Source organism: Engystomops pustulosus, chromosome 7, assembly GCF_040894005.1.
Source record: "Engystomops pustulosus chromosome 7, aEngPut4.maternal, whole genome shotgun sequence".
Taxonomy (NCBI): domain Eukaryota; kingdom Metazoa; phylum Chordata; class Amphibia; order Anura; family Leptodactylidae; genus Engystomops; species Engystomops pustulosus.
In genome coordinates this window covers 85,593,758-85,616,435 of record NC_092417.1, presented here as the reverse complement: position 1 = coordinate 85,616,435, position 22,678 = coordinate 85,593,758, and the positions used below count along the sequence as shown (strand labels likewise).

The 22,678-nt window shown below is 40.7% G+C and overlaps 1 protein-coding gene across 1 annotated transcript in view; it reads right to left on the bottom strand.

Moving 5' to 3' along the window:
- LOC140070192 (neural-cadherin-like) overlaps positions 1 to 22,678 on the bottom strand; it is a 167,476-nt gene that overhangs the window by 65,715 nt on the left and 79,083 nt on the right. Inside the window, exons 5-9 of the mRNA XM_072116539.1 lie at positions 10,953 to 11,150; positions 7,128 to 7,353; positions 5,192 to 5,396; positions 3,832 to 3,943; positions 1,455 to 1,704 (exon numbers count right to left, since the gene is read on the bottom strand). Coding sequence (XP_071972640.1) covers positions 1,455 to 1,704; positions 3,832 to 3,943; positions 5,192 to 5,396; positions 7,128 to 7,353; positions 10,953 to 11,150 — 991 coding nt within the window. The remainder of the gene's footprint in view (positions 1 to 1,454; positions 1,705 to 3,831; positions 3,944 to 5,191; positions 5,397 to 7,127; positions 7,354 to 10,952; positions 11,151 to 22,678) is intronic.

Here is a 22,678-nt window from a genome sequence, read left to right as displayed (position 1 = left end):
GGGGTCTGTGACCAATGCATTTCCCACCCTTGGCTTATACTCGAGTCAATAGGTTTTCCCAGTTTTTGGTGGTAAAATTAGGGGCCTCGGCTTATACTCGGGTCGGCTTATACTCGAGTATATACGAAAAAAGTTGTCGAAAGAAAAAAAACATTGCGATTTTCTCCAATATTGGTTTTGTTCTCTAAAATTGAACAAAGATAAGAAAACCTATATAAATAAGATATCACCGTAATCATAGTGAACCAGAGAATGAAGCTAAAATATTATTTTTATGTTGGCGAGTGGGGAAAAAAATGCTAAAAATCCAAAATGGATCATTTTGTTTGTATCCCCATTGAAATAGTTAATACAATCTCATGAATAAGCTATGGACCCCCAAAATTAATTGTCTATACATTGTATTTCACTTCGCAAATAATAAGCCTCATATGTTCGCATTACCAAAATAATTACATTTTATAGCCTGTACAATGTGACAATACAAATGTGCTGTGAATGGCGCTGCTTCCTTTCTATGCCCAGCCATGTGCCCATACTGCAGGTTATCACATATGGGGTGTCTATATACTCAGGAAAAATTGAGCATCAAACTTTGCTGAGCAATTCATTATTTTAGTCATTATGAAAGTGTCATTTTTGGCTTAAATGAATGTATTTTCCAAAAAAAGTCTAAACTTTCTAAATCGTACTTCCATTTTGTTTTAACCCATTTGAAAAACTTAAAGGGTTAATACACTTAATATTAGTTGTTTTACATACTTTGAGGGGTGTAGTTTAGATAGTGGGGTAATTTATGTGGCTTTTCGAAATCACTTAAAAGTTAAGTTGTCCCTCAAAATGTGAGTTTTGGCAATTTTCATAAAATTTGAAAAATCCCACCTAAAGTTCTGCGCCTCATAACATCCTAGAAAAAGGAGAGGATGCATAAAATATCATCCCAATATAAAGCAGACATTCCGAAAATGTTAGTTATCTAGTTTTTGGGGTAGTTTTAATTACTGTCTCGAATGCAGAACATTTCAAACTTTGAAAATGAAGATTTTTTCCAGAATGAAACGCAAAACTTAAATCTTTCCACTATCATGAAGCGCAATGTGTCTCTCAAAATCACCTAGATATGTTAAAACGTTCATTGAGCTGTAACAAGCGTCGGTGATAAGGGGTTAAGTGTTGACTTTTTCTGCAGCACCAGTGCAGGGGACATGAAACCTTTCACACTGCATAATGAAAAGTCTGAAGCAAATAGCACAAATAAAGAATTGCCATTAAGTTTTGAAAAGTAAGTAGGAAAAGGGTTAATGTCTAGGGCTGATGAATAAATATTGTTGAGCGCAGAGAACAGCAAGGCTTAACTATTAAAGCAGATGGCCATTATAGATAATGATAACCCCTACTGGTTAAATTACACACACAAATAAAATCATTGTATAAGAAAAAAAGAGGCTACTGACATGGTTTGGGAAAATTCTGGGGCTTCATCATTCACATTGGTGACCCGGATTCTGACTGTGGCGGTCCCTGTGTTTGGCGATTCCCCGTGGTCTATTGCCAGGATGACAAACTCATAGAGATGACTGGGCCTCTCATAATCTAAGCGCCTTGCTGGGCTAATGGTGCCCTGTGCGGATATGTTGAAATCAGGGCTTAGAGTGAAGTATGAAAACTCCCTGTTCACACCGGAGTCACAGTCAGTGGCTGTCACTGATGAGAGAGAAAAAAGAAAATAATTGCTTATACAAGAGGACAATTAGCAAAAGTGATACATCAATACACCATGTCATTAAAGGGAGAAAAGGACCGCTAGTATAAAGCCGAGATAATTATGTCGTTATTGAGAACATACATGCTGCCTCAATTCACATCATTTCACGCCTTTGTTCTGAGCTCTTGCTACCCAATATTTTAGAACTTCAAAAGCTCCAAAGATGAGATCTCTTTTTGTTACAGAAATCTAAGCTTTGTCTCAGAGGGCTGTGACAAATTCAATTTATCCACCAAAGAATCCAAGTTATGTTTCAAAGCAGGTACTTGTACCCAAGAGCCAATATCCAGATGCCATTCAAACCACCAGGAATATTTCTGGTGGGCCGACTATTCTTGGAGCCCGTAGGTGCAGGTTAATCTCACATAGTGCAGTAGAGTGTTTTCCTCCATTATTAGTATCAATAACATTATAGGCAGCCCATGCACTGGACTCTTTGGGTGTCTGTGGATCAGCAGCAGCAGTGAGCACAAGGCTGCGTTCACATGTAGCAATTACACTTCGCTTTGAAGCGCAATACAACAGCTGATAAAAGGAAATTTGCCTAATTACTTTTCTATTAATATTTGTGTTTACAAAACGCAATGTTAGCTCAATATGTGTCAACAATGTGTTAACATAGTGTTAACATTGGCCCACATTTATTAAAGCGTTTTTTCTCCAGTGTTCTGTCTGACTTTGCACTAGAAAGGAGGGCAAACTGCTCGCAAAAGTATTTATAAAATGTTTGCTCCAGTTATGTATCATGGCTGCATGGTGGCCGACAAGATAAATAAATGTGCACCTAAAGGGGCGTGTTTCTGCTTAGGTGCACCGCACACCACTATTCTGTCAGACATGTGCCACAATTCTGAAGCATGAACAAAGTCAATACTCCCAGAGCAGTGCAGGGGGCGCCAGATTAATGAAGAGGCGCCAGATTAATGAAGAACGGGCCACTGTGTTTTGTAAACACAAATGTTAACAGACAAATCTGTTCTCCTCAATTGTTGTACTGCCTTTCAAAATGCATTGTAAGAGCCACGGGCAAATGCAGCCTGCTACACACTGCAGCCCCTGTGATAGTATATTCTAGTAGCTATTTATAGTAGTTATATTCCTGTACATAGGGCAGTATTATAGTAGTTATATTCTTGTACATAGGGAGCAGTATTATAGTAGTTATATTCTTATACATAGGGTAGTATTATAGTAGTTATATTCTTGTACATAGGTTGTAGTATTATAGTAGTTATATTCTTGTACATAGGGGGCAGTATTATAGTAGTTATATTCTTGTACATAGGGGGCAGTATTATAGTAGTTATATTCTTGTACATAGGGGTTAGTATTATAGTAGTTATATTCTTGTACAAAGGGGGTAGTATTATAGTAGTTATGTTCTTGAACATAGCAGTAGTATTATAGTAGTTATATTCTTGTACATAGGGAGCAGTATTATAGTAGTTATATTCTTGTACATAGGGGGCATTATTATAGTAGTTATATTCTTGTACATAGGGTGTAGTATTATAGTAGTTATATTCTTGTACATAGGGGGCAGTATTATAGTAGTTATATTCTTGTACATAGGGGGCAGTATTATAGTAGTTATATTCTTGTACATAGGGGGCAGCATTATAGTAGTTATATTCTTGTACAAAAGGGGGCAGCATTATAGTAGGTTTTTTTAGTATATAAAAGGCAGTATTAAGTTGTGTGGAGCTTGGTAACTCCACCCACATCACATGACCACGCCCACTTGTTTTGACCTGCCCACAGAATGGGGCCACTTTTAAAGTTTTTTCCGGGGCCACTTTAAATTCCTAGTCCGCCCCTGTATACTGAGCATATGCTCCCTTTTCCTCTGCAAGATGTCCCACCTCTTCCAGTCTTTATTTTTCTTTCTTAGCAAATTAATGTTAAATATGTGACAATGAGGCAGCCATCATGTATCCATCCCTGATGCCCAAATCTAACACCAGTATTTATCAGCTGCGCTGAGTAAACAACAGTACCTACTCTTTCCAAGCCAGTTTTTCAGCACAATTTATTACACTTCATCCATACAATGAGGATATACCAACCTTGCAGGAGAGAGGTTGCTACGGGCATGGTCTCAGGGACGCCGTCTCTGCTATAGATTGTCTGCTGAAATTCTGGGGTGCAATCATTTATGTCTGTAATCACCACCACAACCTGCAAGACATTTCCATTAACCACATAAGAGTTTCAGCAGAGGGCAATAAAACGGACACTAATATCTTGATATAAAAATGATTCAGTGGACTCCCGCCTCGTGCTCTTCGAGTCATAAAATCCCCTTCCACATATCAGCATTATGCTTGGGTCATAAACTTGCCCTCTTAATACATGTACAGTACATGCCATTGCCTGTATTCAAAAACAGCCCCAAAGTTACAGGCTGCAGCTTATTACAGGGAAAAAATCTGAAAAAATCCCATAGGCCTGGGCCACACTGAGAAAAACTGATGTTGTGTTCACATGTGGTGTTTACATTGTGTCCCTAAATGCAATAAAACAACTGAGGAGAGATTTTCGTAATTACATTGCTATTAAGATTTAGGTTTCCAAACAGAATGCTAACATTATGTTAACCCCTACATACAAACCAGTGGTATCCAGCCCTGGTCTTACACCAGTGGTATCCAGCCCTGGTCTTACACCAGTGGTATCCAGCCCTGGTCTTACACCAGTGGTATCCAGCCCTGGTCTTACACAAGTGGTATCCAGCCCTGGTCTTACACCAGTGGTATCCAGCCCTGTTCTTACACCAGTGGTATCCAGCCCTGTTTTTACATAAGTGGTATCCAGCCCTGTTCTTACATCAGTGGTATCCAGCCCTGGTCTTACACCAGTGGTATCCAGCCCTGGTCTTACACCAGTGGTATCCAGCCCTGGTCTTACACCAGTGGTATCCAGCCCTGTTCTCACATCAGTGGTATCCACACCTGGTCTTACACCAGTGGTATCCAGCCCTGGTATTACACCAGTGGAATACAATTTCTGACTTCCAATTTTTGAGGAAGTACAGCTTCTGGTATCCCCTGACCAGGTCCAGGATGAGGGGTAGGTGAGAATAAGAGATGGCTTAGAGCGCCATCCTCTTCTTAAACCCTGTGGGGAGCCATACTGGTTCTCAGTAGTATTCCATCATATGTGTGTCTTTAAAACACACATACCACTGATTACTGGGCACAGGTAGTGAAATGTTACCACTGCAATGTTGCCAGTCTTTCTTGCCCACTGCATCAAGTTCCATAGAAGTGTGAAGCTGTGTTAGTTCTATGTTGGATGTCATACCACTTTCTCTTGTGAATTGAAGCAAGGATACAGGGGCTGCTGGGGACTTTTGACATTTTGACATATTAATGTGTATGTGGTAACAAGACCTCCGGTCATCATCCAAGTATGATGAGCTTTTACCTCTACAGTGCTGCTGAGTGGCTGCAAATCTTCACTTGCTCTCACCAGTAGCAAAAATGTATTGGATTCAGTCTCAAAGTCCACTGTTCTGGTCAATGAAATATCCCCATCCAGCTGGTGAATGCTGAATAAATTCTGTGGGTTGCTAACCAAGCTGTACCTTAAAGAGCGATCTTGATGGGATATTGCTGACACCTTCAACAGCCTAAAACACAGAAATTGCATCTAAGACATATAATATAATTATAAGTGTATAGTAAAAGTAATTTCTCCCTATTTTTGGTATAGTTTTTTTCTAAATATACTGTACAGTATATTTTCATGGTTAGGATTTCTGATGCAGTTTTCAAAATTTAAAACAGTGTGGACTGGAAATAGAGAGAATGCATAAGGGACAGTCGGTACTTAAACATATAGTTTAAACATATAAACTACATGTGCTTTGCATATTAAAACACCTCTGCATTGAAATAATGCATCCAAAATGCATAAAACCACTCCACCTAAAATGAAAATTTTAAAAATTAAAATTAAAAATAAGTCATCTGATGGTAACTAAATTGCAAAGTACGGTAGGTAAATTCCATATTAACCACATTCGGTACCTGTGTGATTTACAACTTCAGTCAGGTGAGAAAAGTTTTCTTACTGTTCATAGTTGTATTACTGTCCAAATGTACCAGTTTGATTATATTATATAAAATTAATTATTAATAATTAGTTCTATTACTAATTCTTGTACATAGGGCAGTATATAGTAGTTATATTTTTGTACATAGGACCAGCATTATAGTAGCTACTTTCTTGCACATAGAGGACAGTATTATAGTATTTACAGTATATTCTTGTACATAGGGGTCAGTATTATAATAATTATAGTTGTATACATTGGCCAGTATTATAGCTATATTCTTGTACGTGGGGGTAGTGTTATAGTAGGTACTGTATATTCTTGTACATGGGGGGGCTGTAGTATAGTAGTTATATACAGGTACAGAGATGCAGTATTATAATAATTATATTTTTGTACATAGGGGCAGTATTATAGTTAGTAGTTATATTCCCTACAAGAGGCAGTATTATAGTATATTCTTGTACATATGGGCAGTATTATAGTAGTTATATTCCCTACAAGAGGCAGTATTATAGTATATTCTTGTACATATGGGCAGTATTATAGTAGTTATATTCCCTACAAGAGGCAGTATTATAGTATATTCTTGTACATATGGGCAGTATTATAGTAGTTATATTCTTGTACATAGGGGCAGTATTATAGTAGTTATGGTATGAATAAGGACCATGTATTTAAGGTCCGAAACGTGTAGCCCCTTGTTAGTGTACACTTTTTAGGATGTTTTTTCATTTGAGTTTTTTACATGTTACTTGCTAATAAATGCTCTTTTTATGTTTTTCACAACATTTTTGACTGGTGCCTGTGGAATTTCCTTTTTCATTTTGCATTCATTCATTCTTGGGACCGCACCAAGCGTACCCTATCCACGTTCGCTTGGGACCTGAGAATAAAGCCCGTGGGTGCGCTGACTTCAATTTTCGATTTATATTTGGACATTATAGTAGTTATATTCTCGTACACAGGAGGTAATAACACGGTGGTTATATTCATATAAAAAGGAGGGAATATAATAGTGGTTATATTTATATTATATATATAGTAGCTTAGCTAACCTCTTTTGCATATAGGGCAACATCATAGCAGTTACATTCTTGTACACAACAGACTGTATTATAGTAGTTATGTTGTTGATCATATGAGGCAGTTTTAATTATTTCTTTTTGTCCAAATAAAATTAGATATATGAAGAAATGTAAAACTTATTTCTAAAAATAGTTTTAATTTCTCTTGCATTAAACATATCACATGCTGGCCCTACAAAAAATAGATTTGGAAAAGATTATTTTCTTGGTGACTTACACATGTCCTGCAGGTCTGTTCTCTGGTACAAATACGGTATAAGAAACATTTTTAAACTGTGGGGGTCTTTCCCCTGCAATCACAGACACAAGAACAGGGGAGCTTTTCTTTCCAAATATGTCAGATGCCTGCACAGTGAGTAGGTACTCTACACCTTCCTCCAGGATCTGTCCAGTAGTTTGTATCCAACCTGTAAATCTGTCCACTTCAAATTTTAAGTCACCACCTAATTAAAAGAGTTAAATGTCAATAGGTTGCACATAAATCCTTTTAAACATTTTTAAAGGTACCGGCTCATTGGCATAATTTTAAAAGTAGATGTAACACAGTCCCAGTGCCTGGATCTATGATTATGATCGTGTATCGTACTTGATTTTGATGGTAGATTTCCTTTAAAGAGAACCCGTCATGCAAAATAACCCCCCTAAACTAAATATATTTTCATAAACTGCCATAAGAGATCATTGCCTCTATCCCTTTATTGTCCCTCTACATGCCTGTAAATCTAAGCAATGAAGTCCTAAAGCTGTATGCAAATGACCTGTGAAATGTCCAATGAAGCATTAGCATATTCAAGCTGTCCACTCTATTCATGAGTGGGAGGTACAGCCACACCCCCAGTGCTTGACTGACAGCCTGTATAATGATGTGAGGCTGTATAATGATGTGCTTCCTGGTGCTGGTGGCCACGCCCCCTGCAGCCTGTGTGTGCATGTGTGTGTGTTTAGGAGAGATACAACAGCTCCAGGCAGCCATATGTATAGGAGAACATGTCAGATTCATGTGTAGCTGATGTCTGTGTCTCTCACCTGTATATTAGGAGGATGCAGCATGTCAGCAGATGACATACACACACTAGCCATGCTTTACTAAACATTACACACAGACATGAGCCGGGGGGAGGAGAGGGGAGGGGTAACAGGGGTGACATCACTGCCTCTGACCATGTGACCAGCCTCATTTACATAATAAAGAATAGATGATTTTACAATGATTAATGTATGAAATAACTAGATAAAGGCTGGGATGGGATCCTTGTGAGCTGCTCCAACAGGTAGAGGTGACAGGACAAGTGACACAGACCTGATGACAGGTGTCCTTTAAAGGGAACCTGTTATCAGGAATTCACTTTTTGATTTAATGGCATTTTCCCATAGGCCGTTTAATATTTTTAATATCAACATGCTTTTAGAATAAACATTCTAAATTTCATTCAGTTTTCATAGTATATTAAACATATCCCTGGTTCCCTGTCAGGAAAGAAGTTCAAGCTATGGAACCATCTGTGCAAGGGTTCAAGTCCCTGTGTCATCACTGCTCTGCTAGCTCTTTCCCTCCATCCTGCATCCTCCTCCCCCTCACTCCTGCAGCTTCCCCCCTCCCTGCTGCAAGCAAATCTCAGTCACTTCCCCTCATTATGAGGGAGGGGAGGAGTGAGAAGGAGATCTAGTAAAGCAGCAATGACAAAGGGACTCGCAGCCTAGCACAGAAACTTCCGTGACTTAATCCTGTTGGCTGAGCCAAGTTTACTTTTATACGCTTTTAAAACTGAATGTAAATGAATGTTTACTATTAAAGAAGATTTGTAATTAGTATTAAACAGCCTATGGGGACCTGTCATTAGATGAAAATGTGAAATCCTGATACAAAGTTAGATAACTTTTTAAAGTAAAAGAAGACTGTAGAGCAGTATATCATAATAGCATTTATCCGTATATGGCCCCTTTCACATGAATGTTGTATTTGATTCAATGGATAGCACATGGGCTATGGGCTCATCACACAGTCGTGGTTTCCAAGGCCCGGTGTGTGAGCTGACTGCTGAAGCTCCAAAACTCAGAGTAGGTCCTATTCCTGTCTGTATTTGTGGTTTAGGCAGTCTTCTCTCCTGTCAATTTTCAGTGTGTACTACGGACTTCAGAGTGCCGATGCTTTGACATAACACAGGCAGCAGGAGAGAAAAAATGAGAAGAAGCCTTCCTTCTGTGCAGAGCCATGGCTGGTGGAGCAGTGGCCATCAGGGTTCTGTGTGTTCTGCAGCTGCTCCACTAATTATAGCTTCCAGCACACATAAGAACCCAGTGGGGATCAGAGAGTTCTCTAAATGTAAGTTCTAGCTTAATCCTGATAATGTCACCGTCAGGGCACCTGTCCATGAGGTAGCAGGCTCATAATCCTTGGCACTCAGCTGCTTCATAAAGGCTCTCTGGTTCTTCCTTACTCTTCATGCATGTTTACTCCTTTTGAGGTAGGTGGAACATGGCCCGAGCAGCAAATGCATCAAAAACAGGTAGCAGTTCAAATACAGAAAAACTAGGCTTCAGACTGGAAAAAAACTTTTTTCCAGTCAGCAGAGCTTTTTGTGCCACAGGGGGAAACTGGGTCCTTGTTTTCACCCAGTTTACTCCTGTGGCACGAAAAGCTCTGCTGTACAAGACCAATGTGGCAGACTCTGTACAGTGCTGCGTTATCTGCATGCGCTATATAAATAAAGAAGTATTATTAAGTTGAAGATGAAGACTGCCATGGGCCCTGTGCTGTATGAATATTATAGCGCCTACAAGCCTGGAATTCACTTCCTACATGTGGTACTAGAAACAAGCTTCCTGGGAAGTAGAGGATGTGTCCCTTCTGTCTGTTTTTAAGCTGTGGTTTCAGGACCTTTAGAGGACCTTAAAAGGTCCTGAGATGGCTCTTGTGTTCATCTGTATTGTGAGCAGGAAAAATGTATGAGGATTTCAAGGGTGAAGGTCCTTCTGAATATAAAATGTTGTGGGTGGTCTCGGTGGCCATGGGCCCAAAGAAGGCTTGGGCCTATGTTATAATCCTCTACTAGTGTTCAATAATCACGGTGTGGGGGTATTATGACAGTAAAAATAGAAGCCCGCACAGCAAATCTATAATTGAAGTATATCTGAGAGGGCCACCACACTCTAATTCCAAATATATCAACAAAAGAAGAGACCAAGAGGAGAGTGTATAGGCCAAGAAAAATATATATACAAATCATTATATCATCATAGTAAACACTACAAAACATGCATCAATCTTAAAAACACCTAAAACGTACAAAAGTACATGCAATTTGACCCATGTATATAACCACAATAGGTCTATACAAAACACATGACCCTATATTGTCAATAAATAAGTAGCCTGATTTTGCCCTGTGAATAAGGTATATGTAGAAGGGAGCTGGTATGACACAGTGGTTGGTCGAAATAAACCGCTAGCAATTCCCTTTAGCAAAATGCATATGGTATGACAGGAACAGAATCAAACTCAAAAGAAGCACACTCAAGAGTGAACACAGATTGATTACTAGTATTTGGTTACCCATCCATATGATAAGCCTGGAGTGGAACGTGTGCAAAGGGTGATGTGGGCAAAAAGGTGTGGGGGTATTATTTATAGTTGGGGTGTTATCCATTTGTGGTATAGTTGTATTTTTCACTGACTGCATGGATGTATTATTAAATCAATGTATGGTGGTGCTATTCAGCCGGTGTATATTCATTCATAACACACCTAATTTGTTGCAGAAAATGATAATACACACTGCAGTTACTACAGAATTACATAATACACACATAATACATCATAAAACACACAGCTGCTGCAGAACATCATAGTATACGCCACAGCTGATGGTCCAACTTATTATATATGTAAAAAGAATCTTCCACCAATGTATTTGTGCATTAGCCAACCTACCACCATACCACTTCTAAGTTCTGCATAGCATACAGACAGATTCTTATTTTAAAAAATTCAATCCCAAACCCTGTGTGTACATGCAATTAGACAAGAAATGTCTCCCATTACCTTCCAAAAGGAAATACTCCACTTCTCCATTGATGCCTTCATCTTTATCAATAGCGTGTAATCTATACACATATGTTCCAGCTGCAGCCAAAGGAGATACAGTTGCCAAGAAAGGATATGGCTCCATTGTCCACTCTGGAGACTCATCATTGATGTCGGTTATTGTTATTTGTAGATGAAGGAGATACCAATCTTTTCCTAAAACACATAAATGGATTCATGATTTAAAAGTTTGTATATGAGAAACTAATTCTTCAGTGCATAAATTACAACATGATATAAAATACTGCAGCCCAAAAATTTTATTTTATTATATTATATTTATTAAATTATTTTTTTATCATATTCCTGTACATAGGGGCAGTATTATAGTAGTAATATTCTTGTACATTGGTGGCAGTATTATAGTAGTTATATTCTTGTACACAGGAAACAGTATTATAGTAGTTATATTCCTGTACATAGGGGGCAGTATTATAGTAGTTATATTCTTGTACACAAGAAACAGTATTACAGTAGTTATATTCCTGTACATAGGGGGCAGTATTATAGTAGTTATATTCCTGTACATAGGGGGCAGTATTATAGTAGTTATATTCCTGTACATAGGGGGCAGTATTATAGTAGTTATATTCTTGTACACAGGAAACAGTATTATAGTAGTTATATTCTTGTACATAGGGGGCAGTATTATAGTAGTTATATTCTTGTACATAGGGGGCAGTATTATAGTAGTTGTATCCCTGTACATATGGGGCAGTATTATAGTAGTTATATTCCTGTACATAGGGACAGTATTATTGTAGTTATATTCTTGTACATAGGAGGCAGTATTATAGTAGTCATATGAATATGGACGAAAAAGGAAGGCGTCCTACGGCACCCAGTCCTGTTTGTACAAACATGTTTTTATCATGTTTTGTTATTTTTTCACTATGTTATTTGTTTTTACTACTTTTTTGCTATGAATAAACTTTGAAGACTTTTTACTCAAGCCGGTGTCGTAGGACGCCTTCCTTTTTCGTCCATATTCACATCTTACCTGGGACCGGACCAGGCTTCTTCTTGTCCCGACGAGCACAGCTACACTTATACGGAGCGACCCTTTACTCTCCACAGGTGAGCTTATACCTTCTGTTTTTTCTTTGTTTGCATTATAGTAGTCATATTCTTGTACACAGGGTGGCTGTATTATAGTAGTTATATTCTTGCACATAGGGGACAGTATTATAGTAATTATATTCCTGTACATAGGGGGTTAATATTATAAAAGTTATTTTCTTGTACCTAGGGAGCAGTATTATAGCAGGTATATTCTTTGACATAGGTGCAGTATTATAGTAGTAATGGTCTTGTACAGTGGTCCCCAAACTACAGTCCGCCGGCCACATGCGGCCCGCGGACCGTTTTCATCCGGCCCAATGCGCTCAATGCGGTCGATGTGGCTGCTCGAGCACTATTATTGCAGGTGGAGCGATGTGCCCGGAAGACAACCCCGGCGCACATCGCTCCTTGAACCTGGGTGCGTGGCCGTCAGCAGCCAGAAGAATGAAGACGCGGGAGCCGCTGCCAGAGGTGAGTATAGGTTTTTTTTTTACCAGCAGCAAATACATTGTGGCGCCCGGGGGCATCATAGAAAATAATTAATGATGGAGGGGGCATCATAGAAAATAATTAATGATGGAGGGGGCATCATAGAAAATAATTAATGATGTAGGGGACATCATAGAAAATAATTAATGATGGAGGGGGCATCATACAAAATAATGGTGGAGGGGGCATCAGAAAATAATTAATGATGGAGGGGGCATCAGAAAATATTTAATGATGGAGGGGGCATCATAGAAAATAATTAATGATGGAGGGGCATCATAGAAAATAATGATGGAGGGGGCATCATACAAAACAATGGTGGAGGGGGCATCAGAAAATAATTAATGATGGAGGGGGCATCAGAAAATATTTAATGATGGAGGGGGCATCATAGAAAATAATTAATGGTGGAGGGGCATCAGAAAATAATTAATGATGGAGGGGCAGCGTATGAAATAATTAATGGTGTGGGGCAGCATAGGAAATAATTATGAGGCGCAGTCTAGTAATTAATGGGGGGGGAGGCAGCATTATTCAATAATTAATGGAGAGGGGTCCCTGTATATTTCAAAATTAATTGACCCAATTAATTAATTTATTGGGCCAATATATAAAATAGTTCACGAGGGGTGCAGTATATTAAATAATTAATTGAGGGGGGCCCAGTGTATTACGGATGCGGTCACATGTACCGCTATTTATTTTTAAACTTTAGTCCGGCCCTCCGATGGTCTGAGAGGGACAGTGAACGGCCCCCTATGCAAAAAGTTTGGGGACCCCTGGTCTTGTATATAGGAGGCAGTATTATAGTAGTTATATTCTTATACATAGGCAACAGTATTATATTAATTATATTCTTGTGCATAGGATCAGTATTATAGTACTTTTATTCTGTACATAGGGGGCTGTATTATACTAGTTATATTCTTGTATACTGCCAACAGCAGATAAACCGCCCTGATTAGGGTGAACCCACTATCAGATGCCAGCTAACAGATCCTGAAAGACACTGTAAGTTTAGAGGGAAAACTTACTTTGTCTGGCAGCTGCTGTATGGTGGAGCAGATGGTTAAGTTAAAATAAGCACAGTAAATGTAGAAGAGGTCAGATACACAGAATACCAAAGTAATAGCAAATAGAAATCAGGAAAATGTATGATGAGACTAGTAGAATCAGCAAGTTGTAATTGAACTGGGTAAATATATAAAAGAGTTCCTGGGCGCTACCCCTAGCAGCTGACTGGATCAGCTGTCCATCACTTCAGTAATCCTTGCTGGACAAGGCTTACCTGCAGACAAGCTGGGTGCAGTTCAATTTGTCCCAAAACAGTAGCAACCTAGCCACAGTTCACACACACAAAACACGAGAACAATTCATTCTGAGCAACCTTCTGCGGACAGGCATGGTGGAATGGTTGTTAGAGAAATTAGCAGAAAACATTTTAGAAAAAGGAGTTGTCTTTACCAAGCCATATTGCCAAAGCACCATCACAAAACCATGGGACCTACAGCTAAGCCTCATATGATTTTTTGTCTGCGTTGCATGCTATTGTGGCTGTCCAATGACCACAAAGTGTACCATAATAAAGATACTTGGAAATAGATCATGCCCTTTAATAAGGCCTTCTAGATTGAATGTTCAATTATTTAGTCAAATTCTTGTAAAATATATTGGTGTGTTCCAGTAAAGATGTGGGGTCTGGTAGACACATAAGGGGAAATTTATCATCACAGCTCAATACATCAAGAGGCTTCAGTCTGGTGAAGAAATAAACTCAGCCGGCAACTTTTCACATGTGACAGTAATGGCCACACCCGTCCGGCTACTCCCTCCGCTCAGTCAGCCGTGCCATGCCCCCCCTTCACGCCCCTCTGGCGTGAAGGTGGTGGAGAGGGCAAAATAATCGCAAGTGCTAGCAATAATCTTGCATTTCCGATTATATCAGATGTGGTGCAGAGGCCCTGATAAATATGCCCCATAGTACATGATCAATAGTGGGTTGCTGCTGGAGGATTTAGTGTCTTACTGTAAAGGACAGAAGAGACATTGGAGCTGAAACATAAAGTGACAGCTTTGTATATTAAATGTAGTGAAACAGACAAGGCTGCACAGCTCCTGACACGTGTTAAACAGCCCCCCCCCCCACCACCCCTGCTCCGTTCTGCATTATTATGATTAGGGAATAGTGTGTGAGGAGATAGGACATTCCTTGGCATTTTCGGGTCATTTTGTAGAATCCAGACATTCCTATATTTTGTACATGCAAGTAGCGTACAGGCGACTTGGAACAACATAAGTGTGATTTGTTTATCTTAATCCTGCAGGGAAGGATAAAAAAGAGGCATTCTATGATTGACATTTCAAGGTTAACCCTTTGATACATTTTTTTTCTTTATAACTCTTAAAGGAGCCATTCACTTTGAAAACACAACAGATATATACTTCTGTCACAATTATAAAAATACTGTTTCAATGTATTAGTTGAAGAGATTGTCTCATCAAAACAGCCATTTATTTTTGTGAGGGTTTATGAATGTTACAGAGGGACATCTATTGGGCAAGACCCCTCTATATGAGCAAGTTTTGGTGGTCTCATGACATTCTCTACTACATGGATCACCATTTATATGAATGATCGCCATGTGATACTATTTGTTTGGGTGCCATAACATATTGCCCGGCATTTCATTTTTTTTTTTGATCAAAACGTTTTTATTAACGGTTTTACATTTTATAACATAAATTTGCACACCGACAACACATACATATACAGCGTAGTTACACAGGGACAAAAAGACACAGTGCCAGCAAAACATCTGGCTTAATACACACAATATAACCCATAAACCCCCCCACCCAGCTGGGCGCAGCCAGCCGTCCCCCCCCCCCCTCCCCTCCAGTCCGGTGCCTTTCCCACCCTCGTCTAGCCGCCAACAAATATTTGGCCAATATCTAGGTCATATATGATAATATCCCAAATATCATTAGATACTTAAGAAACCCTACTATTCGCTAATATATACGTTAATCCTTGTCTAATAGACCGTAACGCTCCCGACGGTAGGCCCGGATGATCTAACCATTGCCCCCAAATGCTTTCAAATCTTTTTATTGCCTTTCGTTTCAGATAAACCCCATACTCCAAGCGGATAATATTGTTCATTCTATTCTTATATTCCCTGAGGGTGGGTGGTGTGCGCCTGATCCAGTGGAACAATATCTCCTTGCGTGCCTGATATAATGCTCTTTGTACCCCTATCGTTGCAGAAGTGTCCTGCAGCTGTTCAGGTAGTATGCCCAGGAGACACAGTTTAGGGTCAGGCGCTAATTGAATTTGGAACACCTGATGTAGCAATTCTAAAACCCCTTTCCAGTAGTCCTCCAGTTCTCCACATTCCCACAACATATGTGACAGATGCGCCTCAGGCTGTTCACATCTTGGGCATTTAGAGTCAGCTCTCACCCCATATCTATGCAAAATGAACGGAGTTCTGTATACCCTGTAGATCATATATATTTGGGAAATGCGTTGTCCCTCACTGGGAGACAGCAGAGGGACCACTTCCAAAGCGTTTCTCCATTCGTCATCCCCTATGGGGCCCACATCAACCTCCCATTTACCACGCGAGTCATATGGGAATCGGTCCAAATATTTTCCCACCAGCCAGGAATATACAAATGAGATCATACCAGCTGTATCCTCCCTCTCTAGTATATGTGTCATCAGTATGCTAGAGCGGATAGGAATTTCTTCATCCCCAAATTGCGCATTCAGCGCATGGCGTAACTGCAAGTATTGGTAGAAATGCCTATTTGCGATGCCAAAATCCTCACTTATTTGCTCAAAGGACTTAAGTTTTCCCTCCTGCAATACTTGTGACAGCAGTACTATCCCTTGTCTTTCCCATGGGGAGAAGCCCTCTAAGCGGAATGTTTCCGGCAGATTAGGATTGCGCCATAACGGACTGTGTTTTGTCGACCCACTAAGTTGTATAAGGTCCTTAAAGGTTTTCCATACCTTATTCATTAGTTGTAGTGTAGGAAGTGTTGCATTATGTACCTTTTGGAAGCCCGCTTCTAAAGCCATCGCCGGAACTGGGTATCTAGACCATTGGCAGATCAACTTGCCCGTAACTCCCCAACCTTCCTGTTTCCCCCATCCCTTAAAGTGCTGTAGTTGTGAACTTATGAAGTACATCCAGGGGTTTGGCAAGGCTAGCCCCCCTGCATATTTCGTTCTCTGGAGGTACTCATAGCGTATACGGGGAGATTTTTGTCTCCACACCAGGGCTCTGAAAATTGACAGGATATTTTGAAAATATCGTTGAGGTATCCAAATTGGAGTGTTATGCATAATATATAAAACTTGGGGCATAAAAATCATTTTAATTAGGTTCCCCCTACCAATAGGAGACATAGGTAACTTACACCACGTGGTCGTCTTACTCCTGAGCCTAGCAATAATGGGGTCCAAGTTGTTAGCTAGGTAGTCCATTGGTTTAGCCGTTACCTGTACTCCCAAGTATTTGAAGGAGCTAACTACCTGTAGTTGGGCCATTTCTTGCCTAATCTCAGGGGCTATTTCAGTAAGAGGCAGAACTGCTGACTTATCCCAATTTATCTGAAATCCGGAATATGTCCCAAAATTCTTTATTAGTGTCATGAGGGGTGTGATAGAACTTTCCAGACAGCCGAGGTATAATAGAAGATCATCAGCGTATAATGAAATACGTTCTTCTCTAGAGGCTCCCGGGAATCCCACCACATGTGGAGAGGAGCGCACGAGGCATGCTAGTGGCTCCACTGCTATCGCAAACAACAGGGGTGAGAGCGGGCACCCCTGTCTGGTACCTCTCCCTAGGTTAAAACTGTCAGTTATGTCCCCGTTAATTCTCAGCCTCGCCTTAGGTTTGGAATACAGCAGTCTGATCCATTTTATGAACTCGGGGCCGAAGCCCATTCGTTCAAGTACGGCCCATAAATAGTCCCACTCGACGCTGTCAAAGGCCTTGGCAGCGTCGAGCGAGAGGACCGCACCCCCCCCTTTCCTAGCTATCTGAGCCTGTAAATTCAAGTGCAGTCTCCTTATGTTAATTGCAGTTGATCTATTTGGCATAAAGCCAGACTGATCCTCATCAATCAGCCCTGAGATGACCTTTGTGAGACGGATGGCCAGAGCTTTTGCTAAAATTTTAACATCAGTCGAGAGTAGGGAGATTGGCCTATACGACTCAGGGAGTTTAGGGTCTTTACCCTGTTTGGGTATCAGGACAATAATGGCCTCTCGCATAGATTCTGTTAATTCCCCTTTCTCCCTAGCATCCATTAAGGTCTCAAACAATTTGGGCAACAGAAAGTCCTTATATTTCTTGAATACTTCTCCTGGCAGGCCATCTACCCCCGGGGCTTTCTCATTGGGAAAAGTAGCCAACGCTGTCTCCAACTCTTCAAGAGACAAAGGCTGTTCTAGCGCGTCCCGGCTTTCTGTCGACAATCGTGGCATAGCCACAGTATCTAATAATGACCCCATATCCCTACCCTCTGGCGGTAACCTGGTCTCATATAATTTATTGTAGAAGTCCTTCATCACCCTGCTAATACCCACGTTATTTTCATAAATTACACCATCAGACCCGATTAATTCTCTGATAAACGGGGAGCCACCCTGACTTTTTACTATGGTAGCTAAAAGGTGTCCCGCACTTTCTCCTTGTTCAAAGTATTTCTGTTTCATAAAGAAACGTTTATTATCAGCCACCTGCAACATATGGTCTTCTAGTAATTTTTGAGCTTCTTTCCAGTTCTGAGCATTCTGCGGTGTAGGGGTAGTAATATAATCCTTTTCAGTAGCTACTACTCTATTCTGCAGGGCCACCGACAATTCCCGCCCTCTGGCCTTATGTCTATTAATATGTGTTTTATAAAGCTCTCTAATGTGGCCTTTCAAGGCTTCCCATGTGAATGACTGGGGTGCAGTCCCCACATTCATATTATAAAATTCTTCCATAGGAGTGATCAATCCACCCCCACTATCCACCAATTGAATCCAGAACGGATTTAGCTTCCAGAAGCCCCATCGGGATCTATTGGCAGTGCCTATGTCCAGGCGTACCAGTAGCGGTGAATGGTCTGAGATAGATCTAGGTAAGTATTCCACCCTACCTACCAAGGGCAGCAAGGTCGGGGTACCTAAAGGGAGATCAATGCGGGAGAGTGTACCGAAAGAGCTGGAATAACAGGAATATTGTAGTGCACGCGGATTTCTCACCCGCCATACATCACACCACCCGACTTCTTCTATGAGTTTGGCCAAATTAGTGGGACCTGACTGGTATCCGTCTCCAACTGCCCGGAATCTATCAAGAATCGGGTTTAGACAATTATTGTAATCTCCTATGACTAATACAGGCACCGGAGGCAATCCAGTGATAAAATTAATAAGTTTCTTAAGGACTTCACAGGTATACGGAGGAGGTATGTATATAAATGCGATGATCAAGTGTATTCGGTATACTGAGCAGTACAGACAGACAAACCGGCCATCAGGGTCAATGAGGGGTTTGAAACATTCAAAAGGGATAGCTTTGGGAACCAATACGCTAACCCCTCTAGCATGAGTGGAATATGTAGAGTGAAAGGATTGGGCTATCCAAGTTCTATTCATTAAATGCGTGTTTTCTGCTATAAAGTGTGTCTCAAGCAGCCCAATAATTGCTGGTCTATAACTCTTGGCTTCAGCCAGCACTGCGTACCTTTTGTTTGCATCCCCCAGGCTTCTGATATTCCATGCGATAACATTCACTTGCTCAGCCATGATCTGCATAAACAAATGGGCTAAAGTATATTTCACCAATTCTTCTCTGCGGCTGTATAATAATCCCCACTAAAAGACACCGGACTGACCCTCCCTCCCAACCATACCAACCCCAAATACAGATATTAACAAGAATAAAGACTATGATTAACATTCTTCTCAAAGGAGAAGTAAGGGCACAACAAAAACCCGCCCCTGACCTTCACACTTAGAAAAATATATAAAACCGAAATCTAAGTGAAATGTTCCACGCTTCCTGCAACGTATAATGAAAAAGGAAAAAAACAATACCGTCCTTCATCCAACCGCTGCTCAGCCGTCTTCAGCCCTGTGTGCACGGATTCTTCCCTCAGCGTTATCAAGCCATTGGACCGCTGCATGCGGTGTTTCAAACATGTGCACCTCTCCCAGAGCTACTACCCGCAGTCTGGCAGGGAAAATCATTGCATATGGTATTTGTAGGTTGCGTAGCCTCCTTTTGATATCCAGAAAGTGAGCACGTCGCTTTTGCACACCTGCAGAGAAATCTGGAAAAATGGAGATCCTCTTTCCCTCAATGGTAAGCTCTTCATGATCTCTTGCTTTCCTCAGTATATTATCACGGTCACGGAAATGTAGAATTTTAATCAGGATCGGACGTGGAGGTGCCCCCGGAGGAGGTGGTCGTGTTGGCACCCTGTGTGCTCTTTCTATTGCAAATAAATGAGATAATGTCCCGTCAGGAAATTTCTCTTTTATCCAGGCTTCAAAGAAATCCGCTGGCCGGTTGCCTTCCGTTCTTTCGGGCACCCCCACCAGACGGAGATTATTTCGCCGTAGCCTATTCTCAATATCCTCCGATTTATCCATAAGCATAGATACATTATTTCTCATTTTCTGCAGGTCATGCTTAACTGGGGTCAGTTGGTCTTCTATCTCACTAACCCGATCTTCCACTGCATGTACTCTGTCATTTACTCTCCGGATATCATGGCGGATAATTGAGATGTCCTCCGTTAAACTGCCAAAATTGGAGTTCATGGTAAGTAAGGCAGAGCCACAGTGGGATATGGCAGAAAAAAGATCTTTTAAGGTAGGCTCTTCAGGGGTAATTTGCAAGCTTTGTAGGGCCACATCCTGAGTGCATGACAGAGGCCCTCTGGGGATATATGGCTGTTTGCCAGCTATGGCGGCTTCCTGTTCCATCCCCTGCTGTTCTGCCACTGCCTCTGGAGGATCTGTGATCAGGGCAGGATCATCCCCCCCATCTGGGGGACACTGGGGTTCAGGTACCTCTTTATTCATTGCCCTCTGGTCTGCCGCCGATCTGGCATATTTTTCAAGTCGGGCCGCCACATCCTGCGCTCTGACTGAGTTCGCGCCGCCATTTTTCTTCTGCGGCGTGACTAGGCCGCTTCTCCCGCCATCCTTCTCCTTTGCCGTTCTGCTCCCCCGAGTCATGGCAGTCTCTCCCCTGCAGCTCCGGCCCCTTAAGATGTGGGTTGCGATGTTCGCTGAGTGTCAGCGGCGGTGAAGGCAGGATAAATGCCGGATTCGTTGCAGGAGCTCCGGAGCGCACGTCTGCTCACATGGATAGTCAGGCCACGCCCCCGCCCGGCATTTCATATTGACTTTCAATCGGAAAACTGATGGAAATTTTTGCCTTTTGCGCCTTATTTAAGAAGTGGCAGTGCCACACTTATGGTGGTTTTTTTGACACTCACAACCTGTCCTGTTTTGGGGCGCAAAATTGTGTTGCTGCTAGTGAATCTAACACTTTTTAGGTGCTTCTATTTTTCAGACGATTTTTGTGGCACAATTTGTGGTGCAAAAAAGAGCAGCTAAAAGCAAGTCTAGGGAGTTCTATTTCACCTTCATGAATGTGGAGATAGTTCTTAACCTTTTGGTTTGTGCACCAAATCTTTTATCCCTTGCATTGCAAACTTAAATCACGCTGAAAATAATAGTACACTTCCAGCACCACCCTGCGCCCAGATTAATAAATGTCCCCCGAAGTGCTGAAAATAAGTATGCAGTACACATTTTGCTAATTTCTCCACTTAGAAATGGTTTGGTCTGGTACACTTCAGCTAGAGACAGAAACTAAAAAAAAAGTCCAGAAATACAGTTCTTGACCTAGTTTGCACACTCTGCAGCAAGGATTTTGGTCCAAGCTTCCATACAGATCTTCTACAAAACTTTCAGGTTTCAGTAGTAGGGAGGTCTACTATCCAAGACCCAAATCTAGCTACAGCTCTACTGAATATTGGCCTGGAAAACATCCTGCTAAACTCAAAAAAACTAATTTGACACATAATGCAAGCCTCAAAGCAAATTTTTACCACATCTTCCTGGTTCTAGATGTGTTAATGTGTGATAATAATTGCAAATGTCATAAAATATTCACTATTTGCCAGCAAAACCTGTTTGTTTCCCATTATGTGTGGAACCCCTGATTGCAGCTAGGGACTAACGTGGCCATCGGACAATGATGTACCAACCCCTTCTATGTCCAACAAGTAGTTTTTTTGTTGGATTTGGATGTCAGTATTATAGTAGCTGTATTCTTGTACATGAGGAACCATATTCTACTAATTGTTTTCCTGTGCATGTTATAATACAAAAGAATTGCTTGAGAAAGGGAGAGAACCCCGAAACGTAGGGGCGTGAGCACACACCGATCTTTTCTATATGGTTAAGTCTCTGCTAAATGTTTGGAGTGGATTGCAGTACAGTATAATGGATTTTTGAAAGACTACTACTAGACTTTACAGTATCAGTTTTTGGTATGTGTCATTTTGTATACAAATGTTTTGATAAAGAAATATATTTTGCATGACATACAGTGCTTTTGTGGATATCTGATTGTCTGTTCACTATTATAGTAGTTATATTCCTGTATATTAGGAATAGTATTATAGTAATTATATTCCTGTACATATAAGGCAGTATTACTGTAGTCTTTTTCTGTACAAAAAAATTACATTGATTTGACCAAGCTCTTTTTATTTTGAAACTTTCAATGTTGCCAAAAATCAAAAAGTGTGCAAAAATGAAGAAAAAGGGGATATTGCGATAAATACGCATTGGATCTGAAATCTATAAATAGACTTATGCAATATTTTTCTAAAAGCTATCCAATGTTACCAAATTGAAGCACTTAATGAACAGCATTGGATATTAAAAACTGTGTAGGCAACAAGAGAAAACCTTATCTTCAGAGGTTAATCAAGCTCTCCAATGTGTGAGAGGCAAGGGGGCATTAAAGGGAACCTGTCACCAGGAGACCCATTTTTAGCACTCCCCCAGTCCCCACAAAGCATAGCACATACACTGCCAA